Source organism: Aquarana catesbeiana, linkage group LG05, assembly GCF_042186555.1.
Source record: "Aquarana catesbeiana isolate 2022-GZ linkage group LG05, ASM4218655v1, whole genome shotgun sequence".
Lineage (NCBI taxonomy): Eukaryota > Metazoa > Chordata > Amphibia > Anura > Ranidae > Aquarana > Aquarana catesbeiana.
This window is the reverse complement of record NC_133328.1, coordinates 367,814,535-367,827,850: the sequence shown is the minus strand read 5'-3', so window position 1 is coordinate 367,827,850 and position 13,316 is coordinate 367,814,535. Positions and strand designations below refer to the sequence as shown.

At 42.8% G+C, this 13,316-nt stretch overlaps 1 protein-coding gene across 1 annotated transcript in view; it reads right to left on the bottom strand.

The window, feature by feature from the left end:
- Positions 1–3,475: 3,475 nt before the first annotated feature.
- Positions 3,476–13,316, bottom strand: part of LOC141144868 (leukocyte elastase inhibitor-like) — a 58,380-nt gene continuing 48,539 nt past the window's right edge. Inside the window, exons 6-7 of the mRNA XM_073630955.1 lie at positions 10,211–10,378; positions 3,476–3,959 (exon numbers count right to left, since the gene is read on the bottom strand). Coding sequence (XP_073487056.1) covers positions 3,555–3,959; positions 10,211–10,378 — 573 coding nt within the window. The 3' untranslated portion in view covers positions 3,476–3,554. The remainder of the gene's footprint in view (positions 3,960–10,210; positions 10,379–13,316) is intronic.

Here is a 13,316-nt window from a genome sequence, read left to right as displayed (position 1 = left end):
GGGAATTCCCTCTCGCGCTCGCCGCAGTAGGAAAATGTGTTTTTCCTATTGCAGCCAGCGCAAGATGTACAGTACCCTGTCACATAGGGTGGGGGGCCAGGATCTGGGGGCTCCCTTATTAAGGGGGGCTCCCGGATTCCGATAAGCCCCCCGCCCGCAGACCCCAACAGCCGATGACCAGGGTTGTCGGGAAGAGGCCCTTGTCCTCATCAACATGGGGACAAGGTGCTTTGGGGTGGGGGGGCCGAAGGACGCCCCCTTGCCCCAAAGCACCCACCCCCCATGTTGAGGGCATGCAGCCTGGTACGGCTCGGGGGGGGGGGGGGCTCTCGCTCGTCCCCACCCCCTTTCCTGACTGGCCGGGCTGCGTGCTCGGATAAGGGTCTGGTATGGATTTGGGGGGGACCCCCACGCCATTTTTTCGGCGTAGGGGGTTCCTCTTAAAATCCATACCAGACCTAAGGGCCTGGCCTGCCCCCAAAGGGGAATTCCCTCTCGCGCTCGCCGCAGTAGGAAAATGTGTTTTTTTTCTTGCAGCCAGCGCAAGATGTACAGTACCCTGTCGCTGAGAACCAGCGCTATAGGTTTGCGCTGGCAACATTCTCGCGGCCGCGTACTGTAGTTTGTACAAAAGTCCGATGGTTTTGTGTACACACAATCGGACTTTGCTCCATCGGACTTTTGTTGCCGGAAAGTTTGTCCGTTCGCACAGCCAACAAAAGTCCGATGGAAACAGAAAAAGTTTGTCCGATGGAGCGTTCACATGGTCGGATGTTGCTCCAAAACAGCTCATTTGCATGTTTGTTGTCAAAAAGTCCAATCGTGTGTACGGGCCTTTAGGCTGTTACAAATCCTGGCCCACCCATCTTCCTTATGTCATTGAAACACTGCTGGTGGCTGAGGACATCAGCATGCTGTGCGGACAAATCGTGCTTGCATGTCTACAGCGGTACTCTATTTCTAAGACCCCTTTCACACTGGGGCGTCAGGGCCGTCGGCGGTAAAGCGCCGCTATTTTTTTATTAATATAATCTTGAATTTGATTGTATGAGTAGGAATACTTTCCTAATTTCATTTTTTTGGTTTATAATTTGTTCTGCCTCTCCTTATAGCATGCATTATAACTATAATATGCATGGAAACATGTCACAGCCACTGAACCATTGATGTCAACAGTAAATTATAGATTGCTAGTTCCACTGAACTCGCTGCTTAAAGCAGCCTGCTCATCCAACTTTGTGGCTTGTACTTCCCTGAATTGTGAGTGATGTGATAGATAGAAGAATCAGGGAAAAAACATACTTGCTTCTCTAAGAAATCTAGATCAAAAGCCAAAGATTTTCACTTTAAGGGAAAATTTCCCAAAAGGGAGGTTGCTGGCACTACGGATTTCTCCTTCTGCAAATGCTTCTTGTGTGGAGATTATGCTGATCCTTTTGCTTCAGAACTTTTAGTATCAATCCCTGAATGACCATGGCAATAAGAACATCTGACTTTTTTGGACTTCCCTTTTAGACATACTTGAACTAGCAAGCAGGGCTCTCTGATTCCTCCTGTAATGAATTGTAACTGTACTGTCTGCCCTCATCTTGTAAAGTGCTGCACAAACTGTTGGCACTATAAAAATCCTTTATAATAATAATAATAAGTTCAAGAAGCCAGTGTATCAATAAACCGCCAGGCAATTAGCATTTTCAGAAGGAGGTCAGCAATGACAGCCCCCTATATTTTTCTTAGCCGAAGTGTACGTTTCTCAAATACAGGGGTCTCCAAATGTTCTAAGCAAAGGACCACTTTACTGTCCTTCAGGCTTTAGGGGGGCCAGACTATGGCCAGTGGGAGTCGAAATTGCCCCGGCATCAGTGCCACATCATTGATTTAATGGGAGAAATAGTGCTCCTTTGTTGGTATCAACAGGAAGAATAGTGCCCCACTGATGGTGTCAGGAGGAATGGTGCCCCATCATTGGTGTCAGTTGGTGGAACAGTGCCCCAAGGGCCAGATAAAGACAAGCAATGGGCCACATTCGGACCCCGGCCTGCAGTTTGGAGACCACTGCTCTAATAGTCTAAATAAATCTGGAAATGTGTGTCAGTATGTGTCCCAGCTACAAAACTTGGTTACTGTTATGCCGTGTACACATGAGCGGACTTTTCAACCGGCCTGGTCCTACGGACTTTCCCAACGAACGGACTTGGCTACACACGATCACACCAAAGTCTGACGGATTTGTATGTGATGACGTACGACTGGACTAAAATAAGGAAGTTGACAGCCAGTAGCCAATAGCCGCCCTAGTGTCGGTTTTCGTCCGTCGGACTAGCATACAGACGAGCGGACTTTGATAGGAACTGGGTCCGGCGGAGTTCCGATGTAAAGATTTGAAACATCTGACGGACTTTAGATTTGAAACATGTTCCAAATCTAAAGTCCGTCAGATTTTCGATCGAAAAAGTCTGCTGCAAGTCCAATGAAGCCCACACATAGTCGAATTGTCTGCCGGTCAAAAAGTCCGCTCGTGTGTACGCAGCATTATAGTGCAAAAGGGAAATTATAATGACTCTACTGCTTCTCACTAACCATCTAAACAATGGTTCCCTTCATGATTATGAATACTTACCATACTTGAATACTTACCACTTCGGTGGGCATGCGATTTGACTCCTATGTCTTCCAGTGCTGCAACCTTTCTGCAAAAACTTTAACATCTGACTTTTCCAGGACTGTTGAATGCCTGTGTCTCCCTCTACATGCTGTGGTTCCTCCCACAAGCTCCTACATCACTGCTGAGTCCTGAAGTGACATAAGGGGGAAAGAGCAAGAGTGCAAGGCACGGGACCAAGCATTTAACACTCCTGGAAGCAGGGGCAGGATGTTGTAGCTTCCCTGGACGCAGCAGTATTATATGAGGTGGGGGAGGTGAGTTTCTGCCAGTACAAGCTGACAGGAATAGCAACAGCAGCATCACTACTCCTGTCAGGTTAGTGCTGGAAGTGTCAAGACAAACAGAACAGAATGAAAGAGCCAGGATTTATTTTTTTTTTGGGGGGGGGGGGGTTGGGAACACAGTTTGGCATCTTTGCCCTGGGCACTAGATAATCTTGTCTTGGAAATGTTGAACACTGAAGATTTTCCCAGAGGCTGCAGCGCCCAATGCAAGAGCAGTTTAGAATCTGCACCCGCCAAAGAGATATAGTAAGTATACAGAGTCTTCTATTGTAGGGAGCTATTGATTTTGAGGGAGGTGAGAGAATCCCTTTAAGTAGCACTTATTGACCAGCTTACTATTAAACACCACCATGGATTTGTCTAATTCCATCCAATACAATAGTATGACTATTCACACGTCAATTTTTTTTCCCTGTTAAAGGTTTACCAAAATAATATGCTTATACGTCACACCTATCTAAACATCTGATACATGATTTATGACTTGTTTCGCAGAATGAACAAAGTAAAATATTGATCCAAGAACAATGGGTGACTGTCTTTATAGACTTCTGTAATTTATGACAGGACAAACACAAGCACACTTAAAATTTGTAATTGCAATTTTAAGGGGAAGAATATCTGCCAGCAAAAAGTATGTTCCTAGTAATATTATGACGAATGAAGAAGAGAAAAGGGTGATCAGCTTTGAATTCCTCTTCGGGTCGCAGGCACATCATCTCGATCATGCTAGCAGTAGCAGCAGCTGCCTCTGTGCCTTCTTCATTCACCTCCACAAATGTCTTGTGGACAACCTCAGACAAGAAAAGATTTTGGGATCCTGACATTCCTGAGAGGTCTGCACTTCCTGCATTAAAGATATCCACCATTCCTAGTGTAGATAATACCGGTTTCAGCTTGTACTCATCTTCCAGCTTGAACTTTGGCAGGTGTACATGGACATCAATACGACTCATATGTTCTGGTTGTGTCCACTCCTGGAACTTTTCAACAGTCAGCTCCCTTTCAAGCTACAAAATACAAATTTGTGTAACAATAGAAGATCTGGGTTTCCAATAAAAATGACAACTACTATAATTTAAAATATAAAAATAAGCATGTCACCAGTAAATATAATCAATATGTGAAGCCAGAGAATGCTGGTGTAGTAAGATAATTACCATGTCTGTTGTGTACCTAAAGTGGGGGTCCACCTATCTATCGTTTTTTTTTTTTTTGAGTTCATTCACAAACTTTTCTTCTCAGCATTACATACTCACATATTGTGTGTAATATGTCCGCCTGTGCCAGATTTCGTCAGAAAGAATAACTTATATTATTCACTGCAGGCGGTTTCCATCTTCATTGTGGGCATTTGAAGCCCACAAGCATTTATTTCCTGGATGTGGTGAATGCTGTGCTCCCAGCATTCACCGCTCGTTCCCGCACATGCTCAGTGGCATCCTGGGAAGCCTGAGACTAGCTCCCAGGAGTCTGGGAGAGGCTAGAAACACGCCTACTCCCACGGGAGGAGAACCAGGAAGTGCAAAGAAGAATAGAAAAATAAAAGGTAATTACGGCGATTTAAATTTTTTTAAACGGCATGTCAGCATCTAGGCAAGGAAGAGAATACATACAGATATTGTTCAAAATTTGGGTGGAACCCCGCTTTAACTGACCATACACATTAAAATCTGTATTGTACAATCTTTTATATTTACCAACAACCGGATAGTGCAAAGGCCAACTAGGATTTAAATAGACTGTTCTACTAAACTTTTTCGATGTTTAAAAGATTGTACATATTTTGTACATTCACATATATTGTAAAGTGAGGCCAAGGATAGGTTTTTTTTATGAAAGCATGCAATCTTTCTTGGTATCCTCATTAAAGGGTCAGTCAACCAAACGTTATGTCAACAGTTTAACTTACCCACTAGTTATTTCTCTTAGAACATATGGCTTCTAAATTCTAAGGTCTGCCCACCATTCAGTACTATTAAAAGGGGTTTCAATCTCCCCGTTGAATTTTAAAGTGGAACTACAGGCCATTAACTAAACAGACGTTTATTATATAGGAGTACATATTTTGTCACTCAAAAGATTTCTAATTCTGTTTAGACAGTCTTGTGAGTTATGCACCTGTTTCACACTGCATAGGCAGGCAGGAGACATCTGTTGCCTGGCTCAGCGGTGTCTTATACTGCTCTAGTCACAACCTGTTCACCGACTGTGGAGTCTTAGTCAGGAGAGCTAGCAAATGGGGCAGATGCAGCCAGGTGGGCTGGTAGTGCTTGAAGAGGTGGTGCTGGGACCAGCAGCCACAGGCGTAGGACAGCTGAGCACTGGGACTTCTTTTTTTCCTACACGAGCAAAGGGGCTCGTGGTCCCTGCCTGTAGAGGGCATTTGCTACAGATCTAACTGAGCCTTTGTTGGATCAACCAAACAGTGCCAGCTGGTTCTGGGAGTTTTAGTTCTTTAAGCAAGATTGTGCTGGAGGTAGGAGAAGTGTATATACAGTATCTCACAAAAGTGAGTACATCCCTCACATTTTTGTAAATATTTTATTATATCGTTTCATGTGACAACGCTGAAGAAATTACACTTTGCTACAATATAAAGTAGTGAGTGTACAGCTTGTATAACATTGTAAATTTGCCGTCCCCTCAAAATAGCTCAACACACAGCCATGAATTTCTAAACCGCTGGCAACACAAGTGAGTACACCCCTAAGTGAAAATGTCCAAATTGGACTCATTAGCTATTTTCCCTCCCCGGTGTCATGTGACTCGTTAGTGTTATCAGGTCTTAGGTGTGAATGGGGTGCAGGTGTGTTAAATTTGGTGTTATCATTCTCACTTTCTCATACTAGTCACTGGGAGTTCAACATGGCACCTCATGGCAAAGATCTCTCTGAGGATCTGAAAAAAATAATTGTTGCTAGATAGTCTAGGCTATAAGAAGATTGCCAAGACCCTGAAACTGAGCTGCAGCACGGTGGCCAAGACCATACAGTGGTTTAACAGGACAGGTTCCACTAACAACAGGCCTCGCCTTGGTCGACCAAAGAAGTTGAGTGCACATGCTCAGCGTCATATCCAGAGGTTGGATATGACGTGAGGTTGGATATAGACGTACGAGTGCTGCCAGCATTGCTGCAGAGGTTGAAGGGGTGGGGGGTCAGTCTGTCAGTGCTCAGACCATACGCCACACACTGCATCAAATTGGTCTGCATGGCTGTCGTCCCAGAAGCAAGTCTCTTCTAAAGATGATGCACAAGATAACCCACACACAGTTTGCTAAAGACAAGCAGACTAGAGACATGGATTACTGGAACCATGTCTTATGGTCTGATGAGACCAAGATAAACTTATTTGGTTCAGATGATGTCAATAGTGTGTGGCAGCAACCAGGTAAGGAGTACAAAGACAAGTGTGTCTTGCCTATAGTCAAGCATGGTGGTGGGAGTGTCATGGTCTGGGGCTGCATGAGTGCTGCCGGCACTGGGGAGCTACAGTTCATTGAGGGAACCATGTATGCCAACATATACTGTGACATATTGAAGCAGAGCATGATCCCCTCCCTTTGGAGACTGGGCCGCAGGGCTGTATTCCAACAAGATAAGGACCCCAAACACACCTCCAAGATGACCACTGCCTTGCTAAAGAAGCTAAGGGTAAAGGCGATGAACTGGCCAAGCATGTCTGCAGATCTAAACCCTATTGAGCATCTGTGGGGCATCCTCAAACGGAAGGTGGAGGAGCGCAAGGTCTCTAACATCTACCAGTTCTGTGATGTCGTCATGGAGGAGTGGAAGAGGACTCCAGTGGCAACCTGTGAAGCTCTGGTGAACCCCATGCCCAAGAGGGTTAAGGCAGTGCTGCAAAATAATGGTGGCCACACAAAATATTGACACTTTGGGCCCAATTTGGACATTTACACTTAGGGGTGTACTCACTTTTGTTGCCAGCGGCTTAGACATTAATAGCTGTGTGTTAAGTTATTTTGAGGGGACAGCAAATTTACACTGTTATACAAACTGTACACTCACTACATTGTGGAAAAGTGTCATTTCTTCAGTGTTGTCACATGTAAAGATGTAATAAAATATTTACAAAAATGTGAGGGGTGTACTCACTTTTGTGAGATACTGTATATTGTCCATTCACATCAGTCCCTGCCTGCAAGGAGCTTACACTCTAAGGTCCCTATATCATATACACATACTAGGGCCAATTAGACAGGGGCCAAATAACCTACCAGCATGCCTTTGGAGTGTGGGAGAAAACCGGACTACCCAGACAAAACCCACACAGGGAGAATATGCGAACTCAAGGCAGATAGTGTCGTGGTTGGGATTCCAACCAACCACCCTAGTGCTGCTGGGCAGAAGTGCTAACCACTTAAGCACTGTGCTGGAATACAAATTCAAGATAAGTACAAATTTCTGCCATGTTCTTCAGTGCTATCTGTGCCCTAGTGAGGAAAATGACCTTCCTTTCCTGTTTTGAAGACAAAAGGTCACAGGGACAAGCTGTGTTGAGACATTTTTGCAATGGGGACATAAGCATTACTTATCTAAACAGAATACGATGTGAAATTTGTGAACAAAAAACACAGCACCTAACCCTGGTCATATTCGCCTAGTTGCAGATGAATTTTTACTACAGAATCAGTTACTATCTTTATATATCCAATCATAAATCTTTTGTTTTGATGGTGTAACACTACTATTAGTATTACTCTCTTATTACTGCAAGCCAGTGGCGTTGCTAGGGGATGGCTTTTGGGGCTATAGCCCCGAATCTGGGGCCCATAGCCCCGAGTCTCTGCAGGGGTCCCCAAGGGGAGGGGAGGCTCTCTGGGGACCCTGATGTAAGTGGGAGGGCTCTCTGGGGACCCTAAAGCAAGGGGGAGGCTCTCTGGGGACCCTGATGCAAGAGGGAGGCTCTCTGGGGACCATAATGTAAGGGGGGGCTCTCGGGGGACCCTGATGCAAGGCGAAGGCTCTCTGGGGGACCCTAATGTAAGGGGGGCTCTCCGGGGACCCTAATGTAAGGGGGGGGCTCTCTGGGGACCCTGATGTAAGTAGGGGGCTCTCTGGAGATATATACACACACACACACTGATGTAAGGGGGGCTCTCCGGGGACCCTGATGTAAGGGGGGGCTCTCTGGGAACCCTGATGTAAGTGGGGGGCTCTCTGGGGACCCTGATGCAAGGGGGAGGCTCTCTGGGGACTCAGATGTAAGGAGGAGGCTCTCTGGGGACCCTGATGTAAGGGGGGCTCTCCGGGGACCCTGATGTATAGGGGGGCTCTCTGGGGACCCTGATGTAAGGGGGGGCTCTCTGGGGACCCTGATGTAAGTAGGGGGCTCTCTGGAGATATATACACACACACACACACATATATTACTGTATATACATGTGTATGCCCAACCAAGCGTATGACTTTCTTTACTACGCTGCTATGGGCTCTAGCCCTAGATCTTTTGTAGACCTAGCAACGCCCCTGCTGCAAGCCATCCAAAAATTAATCCATGGAAATCTTCTGGTATGTGTCTCATTTTGCCTGCTTAAAGCAGACCTGATACAGATACATTCTTTTTATTTTTATTTTACAGTAAGTGCATGCTTAATGTGTAAGCACAATACTTATAGGTATTTATGATCACAGTACTCCTGCTGACAGTGCCTTCATCTTCCCCTCTCTCAGGAAGGACAGCACCATCTTTGCCAAGCATCATCAGGAGTCTTCGTTTATTTATTGGACTGAGACGCTGGTCCAGGGATGACAATCATATAAATCATGATGCCAAGCAATAGTGTGAATGCCTTGGAATTCTCTGGGAAATCGTTCCTTCTGCTTTCCTGCCAGCCTTCTGAAACTTTCAAGCCTAGGGAAAATCACTTGACCAAAGATCATGGACTGCTTTTTAAAGTGATTGTAAAGCTTAGTGTTTTTTTTTTTTTTTAGATTAAAATAATAAATATGTCAACCTTAACTGCTCTGTGCAATGGTTGTGTACAGAGCACCCCGACCCCCCGCCAGCGCTCCTGGCTCATCCTTTCCGCCGACAGCCCCTTAGCAAACTGCTTGCTATGGGGGCACTCATGCATGCTTGCTCCCAAGCCCTGCTCCAAAAGACACACAGACCATGGCTCAGCCCCACTCTCTTGTCACTGGCTCTGATTGACAGCAGCAGGAGCCAATGGCTGTATCTGATCCAATGAGGTGCAAGAAAGCTGAGGGAGCCTCAGCTCTCATGAGCATCACTGGATCGAGATCGGGCTCAGGTATATATTTGGGGGGCTGAGGGGTAGCTGCATGCAGAGGCATGCGGATCAGAACTTAACCCCAGGAATCTCTCAACATGCACATTAAAGTAAGACACCACGCCCCCCCCCCCTTCCCCACACACACTTTGCAAGGATTTATGGCTTGTTTCTCTAGGGAGATTGAAATAAGAACAATACCTAACATATTTTTCACTCTTCTGGCAGCCACTTCTCTTTCTGATGCTCATGTTAAGTGGATAGGCCCTTGACACCCTCATATACTGATTGTTCTGCATTGTACCCAAAGATGTTGGAGTGGTAGTGACCAGTTGAGTGTCAAAAAGGAGTGGCTTTGGGGGTCAGCAAGAAGGAAACCCTACAAAGCAAGGAATAAGTATTTCTGCTTATTTCAATCCTCCTGTCTTAAGATAGTGTACACAAAGTTGTTCCCTTCTTGAAGCTTTGTTCAGGGCTGTTGTATTTATTTTTCCTTTACTATTGAGTCATTGACACCAAATGAGTATATGCATATTCATTGACTCAACACCTAATATACACATACTTGTTCTGGGTGAGTGGCTCAACAAGTAGTAAAGGAAGGATAACAACCTTTGAGTTTGCTAAAGAAAGTCAGAATTGATAGTTCCTATACTTCTTTGTTCTCATCTTTTTTTTCCTGACAGGTTTCTTTTAGACTGTAGCAGAATAAAAAACGATTATCTAGTAATATGGATGGCCTATTCCTTATGTTAATGCTTGTTGGGCGCTTTGCTCTTTTATCCTAAATTTACATTTTGTGAAGCTTTCTATGGACTGGTGGAAGAATATAATTAAACCAAACCCATGCACAGAACTAAAGGGAAATGATCTGAAGTTTTTAACCCACTGGATCATTTTTTAAGTCTTTAGTTTTGCAGAATTATAATTTGCATTCTTTTTCCACCATTAACTGGCCAACTATCTACCAAAACAATTGATATAGTTACTTATGAGTATATTTACCTTTTGTAACCCAGTGGTATCGTCATCAATGCTGTCAGGCAATATAATAATCATACTGAGTTCATCATCCACATATGGAAGCTCTACGATACGACAGTTAATTTCTGGGACATAGTTGAAGGGAAACTTTTTCTTCTGATACATCATTTTTACTGTCTTCTGCTCATTCTAGGGGAAAGAAATAAAATATATAATAATGTTATTCATTAAAACACTAGGAACTAATTTTGAACGCAAATAAGTATTTTAAAACCAGAAGTATATGGAAAAATTAATGTTATCTAAAACATCAAAATTCATTACTCACTTTATCCTCCACCCCCCTCTAAAACACTGATACGACGCATTTGCACAGCCACTACTTGCCATCTTCCCCGGTATAACTAAGTCTTATAGGCCTTAATTGGACCTGTATTGATGTCATCCCATGTAAACTGATAAGTGGGGTCCTGCAAGTTTACTTGATGAAGGGAGCGAAAGTCAAAACGGAAATCAACACATCTAGAGTGACTCGGACAAATGCATCTATTGATACTATGCAAGTAGATATGTGAAATGGAAAAGACCTACATTGAGCTATTATTTTGGATATGTTTGTGACATACAGTACATGCTGTGATGAAGCAAATATGGAAGATGTTTTCTATTTAAATAAGGATATATAGATATACAGTATACTGTATATGTATGTGTGTGCTGGTATATAAGAAGGGATTTGATTCTAGTTACAATAAAAGTTATTTCATGAAAAAATAAAATATAACATTTTCAGATATGCATATTTGTGGCTTCCAATTAATCCAAGGATTGTTTAGCAGTGTATTAAAAAAAAGAAGTAAAAAAGGACTGCGCTCACAACAAGAAAACTAACAGGAGGCAGAGCCTCGTGCCATTAGTTTTGATAAACAACATAACATAAAACAAATTATAAATTAATTACAAATTATATGAAATAAATCCTATATGTCATAAGCAATTCATGGGTTCCATACTACACATTTACATACATATACACTAAATATTTGTGCATAAAGTGCAACCAATGATAATATCAAACAGTGCACATGTGCAAATATAACTAAAAAAATATATAAAAATAAATAAATCCAATGATCCAATGTGTCATGCGTTTAGTGCAATGCATGTACAGTGCCTTGAAAAAGTATTCATACCCCTTGAAATTTTACACATTTTGTCATGTTACAACCAAAAACATAAATGTATTTTATTGGGATTTTATGTGATAGACCAACAGAAAGTGGCACATAATTGTATTGGAAGGAAAATGATAAATGTTTTTCAATTTTTTTTACAAATAAATATGTGAAAAGTGTGGCATGCATTTGTATTGTGTGCAATTTCATCTCAGTATAAATACAGCTGTTCTGTGAAACCCGAGAGTTTTTTTTAGAGAACCTTAGTGAAACAAACAGCATCATGAAGGCCAAGTAACACCAGACAGGTCAAGGATAAAATTGGGGAGAAGTTTAAAGCACAGTTAGGTTATAAAAAAAATATCCCAAGCTTTCCACATCTCACAGAGCACTGTTCAATCCATGATCCAAAAATGGAAAGAGTATGGAACAACTGCAAACCTAACAAGACATGGCCGGGCAAGGATAGCATTGATCAGAAAAGCAGCCAAGCAGCAGAGGCCCATGGTAACTCTGGAGGAGCTGCAGAGATCCAAACCTCAGGTGGGAGAATATGTCCACAGGACAACTATTAGTCGTATACTCCACAAATCTGGCCTTTATGGAAGAGTGGCAAAAAGAAGTGTTGCTAATCTGTATATGGCTAAATGGGAGGCCGAGGGTATCCTGTATAATAGGGATCCTGGCATTTTATTATACAGACGTTTAATTGATGACCTGTTAATTATTTGGAAGGGCAACGTGGTTTCTTTGGAAGAGATATTACAGAAAATGAATGATAATGATCAGAATATCAACCTGACATGGAACATCAATAAAGATATGATACACTTTTTAGATCTGGAAATTTGTAATACTCCACAAGGTATAGAGACAAGAACATATTTCAAGGCGACCGACCATAACTCTTATATCCCCACCATGAGCTGCCATTTTAGACCTTGGTTGGATAACATCCTACATGGCCAATATATGAGAATAAAGAAAAATTGTACACAAGAAGCAGACTTTGAGCTACAATCACAACAGCTGACCAACATGTTCAAACAAAAGGGATATCGAGATGACTTCCTAGAAAAAGAGAGAAATAAAATCAAAAGTATGAATAGAGGAGATCTTCTTAAGGATAGTACCAGAAATATTAGCTCCAACAAAGACATGGGCACATGTATTGTCCTGGATTTTAATCTGCAGAGGAAGTAGAGAAAATTATCTCTAAATATTGGAATGTACTGAAACAAGATGTTCATCTCAAAGGGAACCTGTCAGAAACACCCAATATTGTATATAAAAGAGCACCCAACTTAAGGGTGTGCAATGTATTGTGTGCAATTTCATCTCAGTATAAATACAGCTGTTCTGTGAAACCCGAGAGTTTTTTTTAGAGAACCTTAGTGAAACAAACAGCATCATGAAGGCCAAGTAACACCAGACAGGTCAAGGATAAAATTGGGGAGAAGTTTAAAGCACAGTTAGGTTATAAAAAAAATATCCCAAGCTTTCCACATCTCACAGAGCACTGTTCAATCCATGATCCAAAAATGGAAAGAGTATGGAACAACTGCAAACCTAACAAGACATGGCCGGGCAAGGATAGCATTGATCAGAAAAGCAGCCAAGCAGCAGAGGCCCATGGTAACTCTGGAGGAGCTGCAGAGATCCAAACCTCAGGTGGGAGAATATGTCCACAGGACAACTATTAGTCGTATACTCCACAAATCTGGCCTTTATGGAAGAGTGGCAAAAAGAAGTGTTGCTAATCTGTATATGGCTAAATGGGAGGCCGAGGGTATCCTGTATAATAGGGATCCTGGCATTTTATTATACAGACGTTTAATTGATGACCTGTTAATTATTTGGAAGGGCAACGTGGTTTCTTTGGAAGAGATATTACAGAAAATGAATGATAATGATCAGAATATCAACCTGACATGGAACATCAATAAAGATAT